The sequence below is a fragment of the Octopus sinensis genome, linkage group LG18 (genome assembly GCF_006345805.1).
Source record: "Octopus sinensis linkage group LG18, ASM634580v1, whole genome shotgun sequence".
In the NCBI taxonomy this organism is placed as follows: Eukaryota; Metazoa; Mollusca; class Cephalopoda; order Octopoda; family Octopodidae; genus Octopus; species Octopus sinensis.
The window spans coordinates 11465288-11471287 of record NC_043014.1 but is presented as its reverse complement, the minus strand read 5'-3'; the positions used below and the strand labels follow the sequence as shown (position 1 = coordinate 11471287).

General features: G+C 35.0%; 2 protein-coding genes across 2 annotated transcripts in view; one reads left to right on the top strand and one right to left on the bottom strand.

The window, feature by feature from the left end:
- LOC115221416 (nucleoporin SEH1) overlaps nt 1-476 on the bottom strand; it is a 71032-nt gene extending 70556 nt beyond the window's left edge. Inside the window, exon 1 of the mRNA XM_029791598.2 lies at nt 213-476. Within this exon, the coding sequence (XP_029647458.2) occupies nt 213-323 (111 nt within the window). The 5' untranslated portion in view covers nt 324-476. The remainder of the gene's footprint in view (nt 1-212) is intronic.
- A 100-nt stretch (nt 477-576) lies between these two features.
- The window catches only part of LOC115221417 (neuralized-like protein 2), a 31349-nt gene continuing 25925 nt past the window's right edge, over nt 577-6000 (top strand). Inside the window, exon 1 of the mRNA XM_029791599.2 lies at nt 577-1311. Within this exon, the coding sequence (XP_029647459.1) occupies nt 1258-1311 (54 nt within the window). The 5' untranslated portion in view covers nt 577-1257. The remainder of the gene's footprint in view (nt 1312-6000) is intronic.

The following is a 6000-nucleotide window of genomic DNA, read 5'->3' as shown; positions in this document are numbered from 1 at the left end:
TAGATTAATTGATAAAATAATTGAAAAACACACGAATTAATAGTAATATTTGAAGGAATTAGCAACAATTTGAAGGAATTAGCAACAATTTGAAGAGATTAGCAACAATTACAGTCAAACATAAACGGAGTAATCGATAAACAAATTAAAATATTTTAAAAAGAAATAACGGAATAAAGAAACATATATATAGGTTTAAATAATAATCGAACCTTGACACTTTGATCACTGGAACAAGTTGCTAATCTTTCTCCATAGAAATCGAACGCAACATCGTGGATCAAATCCTCGTGGTCCGTCTTGATCGATTTAGGGGTTGACATAGTGAAAATATATCTATATACTTCTCCGATGATCTGTTAGGGTGGTTATGCAACACCCCCCCGGGAGATTGTTATTAACCGCAAAATTATTTCCAAATGAAACCAGAAAAACTGGCGATTTTAAATCTTAAAAAACAACAACAATATCACCGGTACCGGAAATAACAAAGCTCCGCAGCGAATAATCTCGGGGTTTCTGATTGGTAGATAATCTAATTAACCATTTGCGAAGCTTGTATGTAATCTTTGATTTATTCCAAACAAGTTCTTCCAAACTCGGTGCTTTTTTTCGAGAATTTGTCTTTAAAAAAAGTCCAAGTCACGAGTTGGTGCAGTTAAATTAAATATTCTATCTTTATATTTTTCACCTGGATTATTTAGAGTTGGATTAAATATTTTGTCATTTAGATTTTGGTCATGTTCTACCTCGGTGGTATTATTAATCGGTGTGAAACAGTTTGGATGATGATGTTTGGGAATCAATTGTTTGCAAGACAGCTTACCTGATGGAATTTACCAATGTTACTAGCTATGAATCTCTCTTAAAATGGCTTGGAGCAGATGACTGCTTTAACATGGGACAAGGTGCCAGCAATGTTAATTTAAAAATTTTCTGTATTATAATCTTTCCGAGTAATCGAATTTATTATTCTCAACATGGATATGTTTCCACAAGACATTCAAAGAAGAACGACTTACTTGCATTCTCCTCGTTGAAAACAACGCAATAACGAAGAACTTCGGTATTAACACAACACTGGTTACTAAATTAAATTCTGCAAATATTCCCTAAACTTCCTTAGAATCTCTATTTTGGAAAGCATTTTTCTCTTAATCTTAATCGCACCCACTGTATCAAAATTCGATCACGAAATCAACCCACAATTACTTTTGAAATATGCAACTGTGAATTATATTTGCAACAGTCACATCAATGAGAGTTAATAATGGTACATTTGACGTTGTGTCTGAGGCAACACTAATAGAGGTAAGAATAAGCCCAACTCGGTTCTTTTCTTGGTTTATTATTTATTGTTTAGGCAGGTACCCCATTCTCCTTGCTTCATTTCGTTCCAACTACCCTTTAGATCACTTTGACGTGCAAATACGCGTGTACTATTATAGTTGCACTCCGATATCTTGTATCGATTTCTGGTTTTATAAACTATAAATTAATTGTGAAATATACATTTTAAACCCTGCATGTGCGTGTATATATATATATGTGTGTGCACATATATATGTATATATATGTGTGTGTATACTGAAATGAACTATGCATGTTACATATATATTTATAGTGAAATAAGCAATTATACGTATGCATATATAAACATGCATATATATATATATATATATATATATGTGCACATATCTATGTATATATATGTGCACATATCTATGTATATATATGTGCACATATCTATGTATATATATGTGTACATATATATATATATATATGTGCACATATATATGTATATATATGTGTGTGTGTATACTGAAATGAACTATGCATGTTACATATATTTATAGTGAAATAAGCAATTATACGTATGCATATATAAACATGCATATATATATATATATATATATATATGTGCACATATCTATGTATATATATGTGCACATATCTATGTATATATATGTGCACATATCTATGTATATATATGTGTACATATATATATATATATATGTGCACATATATATGTATATATATGTGTGTGTGTATACTGAAATGAACTATGCATGTTACATATATATTTATAGTGAAATAAGCAATTATAGGTATGCATATATAAACATGCATGGTTTCACTTTGGGTCAAGTTAATTGCAATTGAATATTTCTTTTTAATGCTTTCAAGTCCCCAACCTCACGCAAACATATTGCTTTGATGATTTCGGGGGGTTGCAAAAGTGAGCTTCTACGAACAAAATAGATAATTTCTTGCGTTTAAATGCTGTTACATCTGAGGTCCTTATGCCACTAATGAACATGCTTTAATAAAAAAAATATTTATTTAATTAAGCACTTCAGAAAAAAAAAAACGCATCGTGGGTAGAGGGGACATTCCCAAAGCATTAGATCTGGTTTCGCTTATCTGTCAAATACGTAGGCTGATTAATGTCATTGAGAAACCCATGAACACCACAGAATCTTGTTTTTATAAAACAACGCTTTTTTTTTTCCCCGTGTGTGACGTATCGAAAGCCAATTACAATCATTTTACATATTCTAATTTTTCTGAATTACATTCACTCATGAATGCTTTTCTGCTTACTGTTTTGGTAGTTAATTAGAAATTCTCGAGATTTTTTTCTTTAGTTAATTTTTAAAGATAATTTCAAATAACTTCAGTGTTCTATCTGCAAGTTTATTAATAAGGAATCAAAACTCTCGAACATTAATTGGAAATTAAGTATGAGAGAGAAAGACAGAGAGAGAGAGAGAGTTATTCAATTAAATTAAAGGTATATGCATTTTCGAGAAAAAATATTTCATACATTTTATTTACTAAATAAACATAACGAGGAAAGTGTCTCACTTTAATAAATATTAGTTTGTCTTTTAATTGCTGTTTCGAAAATACCTTAATTAATTACCAGCATCAATCAAAACAGCTGGTATTTCTACACAAAATTATGAATGGCCTCGTTCACTGCTACAAGACAGACGTAGTAGAGTTGAAACGTAAATTAGATATGCTATTAATACAGAGTGTATAATAGGCGTATTAACTGGGATTTTCTTTAGATAAGATATTAAATTTTGTTTTTAACAAGTGGTTGTTTATTTATAGAATTACATTCAACATTTCTGCGATTCGAATCACCCTGAAAAATAAACAAGCACTCCGTTCTCATGTGCGATGTATCTTATACTATCATGGACCAGATATCTGTTACGTTATGCTTCTTGTATATTCGTGTTAATAATAATCAGAGAGGAGGATTCTAAGCAAAAATGTCCCTTTTCTTTGAGCATTAGATCCAATCTACATTCATTACATGTTCATATATATATATATAATATATATATATATATATGCTTTTGCACACGCATATATATACGCATTTATACATACATGTGTACATAAATGTATGCATGTATTAGGTCTGTATCAGTGTAAATCTGGCAATGCAGCAGTCTTTTAGTACCCTCCTCTATATTTACTGTTTTTGTTGGTTTGACTATTAATGCTTGTCGTATCTCTCCTTGTACTTGATGTTATAAGTGCTGATAAAATCGCGTGGACCTGTTATATTCTTTGTAGTATACCGAAATGACAGTAGAAAAGAATAGATATAATTTTTGTTCTAATCAGCTGGTTTTTGGCCATCTGGGGTTGATAACAGAAGTTCTAGTACTGAAGTGGGGGTCGATTCAGTAAAACTATAAGCCCTATTCCTGCGAAAATAGCCCCATATTTATGCCTTAGACCAGAAATCAATATATGCATCGAATTGGCAGAGTGGTAGACAATGGTTTCAGAGTCGATATACCTTCTACTAGTTATGTATCTTATGATCGATTATACCCCATACAAAATTGGTCTTCAGGCTAGTCCTAAGACTCCAATATTTCTACAGCTTCTTAGCAAAATCCCTGATAATTTATATAAGAGATCCAGTTATGATTTCAAATGAAAATCAGTCTAATTTATACCGATGAATATTATAGGAAAGCCTAGCATTTTATTTCACTGGATAAATCTAACGTGTGCCTAATCAAAATATGTTCGATTCATTGGGTTTCAATTATTTAAACCATTCAAGTTGTATGATTTATCTTGAACTACTAGATGTTGCTCTGCTCGGAACGCATGTGGCTTGTTGGATATACGCTGGTCACGTTGGTCAAGAGCTGTAGTAACAAAAACCTGTCATGTTTTTTCAAGTATTTGATCAAATACCACACATTTCTCAATCATTCTTACAAGTTATTAGAGTAGGGCAAGAGTTGGTCACGGTTGACAGCCATGCGGATTTGTGGTACGGGGTGTAATGTACCAAATTTTAGGTAAAACACTAATACTAGTATATATATATATATATATATATATATATATATATATATAATGTATGGTATACTTTCGATATAACTCGACAAAATCAAAACATTTTACTTCGGGTATTTCCGTGGGGTTGTGGAGTATAGATAGCTATAACGAAATTATGCCAGCAAATGTTTCGTTTTAAACTTGAAGGGGAAAAACGCCTGGCATATTTGTTCTTACCCGTTTCATGTGTGTAGGTAAAATCATGTGTGTATGTAAAATCCGCAAATTTCCAAGCAGAAAACAGAAGAATCGAACTGTCATTTGCTTCCACGGAAATACCCAAAGTGAAATGTTTTGATTTTGTCGAGTTATATCGAAAGAATGCCATATACACACACACACACACACACACACACACACACCACACACACACACACACAACCCCTCACGTGCGCGGGTGTGTGTGAATATTTATATATTTTTCTTATTTTTACTTTTACTTGTTTCAGTCATTTGACTGCGGCCATGCTGGAGCACCGTCTTTAGTCGAACAAATCGACCCGAGGACTTATTCTTTGTAAGCCTAGTATACTTATTCTATCGGTCTCTATTGCTGAACCGTTAAGTTAAGGTGTATACATCTCGGCACTCCATTCATTATAATGATGAGTGCTCCAGGTGATCCGATCAAAAGCACAGCCTGAGCATTCCACAGACATGCACACCCTTAATGTAGTTCTCAGAGAGATTCAGTGTGACACAGATTGTGACAGGTGCAATTCATTTTTGCCCATTGAGTGAACTGGAGCAACATGAAATAAAGTGTCTTGCTCAAGGACACTATGTGCTGCGCTGCCTGGAATTGAACTCATGGCTTGCTATCATGAGTTGAATATCCTAACCACCAAGCCATGTGCCTTTACATACACACACACACACACACACTCTCTCTCTCTCTCTCTCTCTCTCTCTATATATATATATATATATATATATATATATATCATCATCATCATTTAGCGTCCGTTCTCCATGCTAGCATGGGTTGGACGGTTCAACTGGGGTCTGTGAAGCTGGAAGGCTTCATCAGGCCCAGTCAGATCTGGCAGTGTTTCTACGGCTGGATGCCCTTCCTTACGCCAACCACTCCGTGAGTGTAGTGGGTGCTTTTTACGTGCCACCCGCACAGGTGCCAGACAGAGCTGGCAAACGGCCACGAACGGATGGTGCTTTTACGTGTCACCGGCACGGGCGCCAGGCGAGGCTGGCAACAGACACGAACAGATGGTGCTTTTACGTGCCACCAACACGGGGGCCAGGCGAGGCTGGCAACGGACACGAACGGATGGTGCTTCGTATATATATATATAGATAGACATGACACGTAAATAGAAAGTCTTATACTCATTAAAATTAATTTTATATCTGAAATTATACATTCGAATTATTAGTGCCATCTGACTGGCGTCCATGTCGGTGACACGTAAAAGCACCAGCCGTTTGCCAGCCTCCTCTGGCCCCTGTGCTGGTGGCACGTAAAAAACACCCACTACACTCACGGAGTGGTTGGCGTTAGAAAGGGGCATCCAGCTGTAGAAACACTGCCAAACCAGACTGGAGCCTGGTGCAGCCTCCTGGCTTCCCAGACGCCGGTCGAACCGTCCAACCCATGCTAGC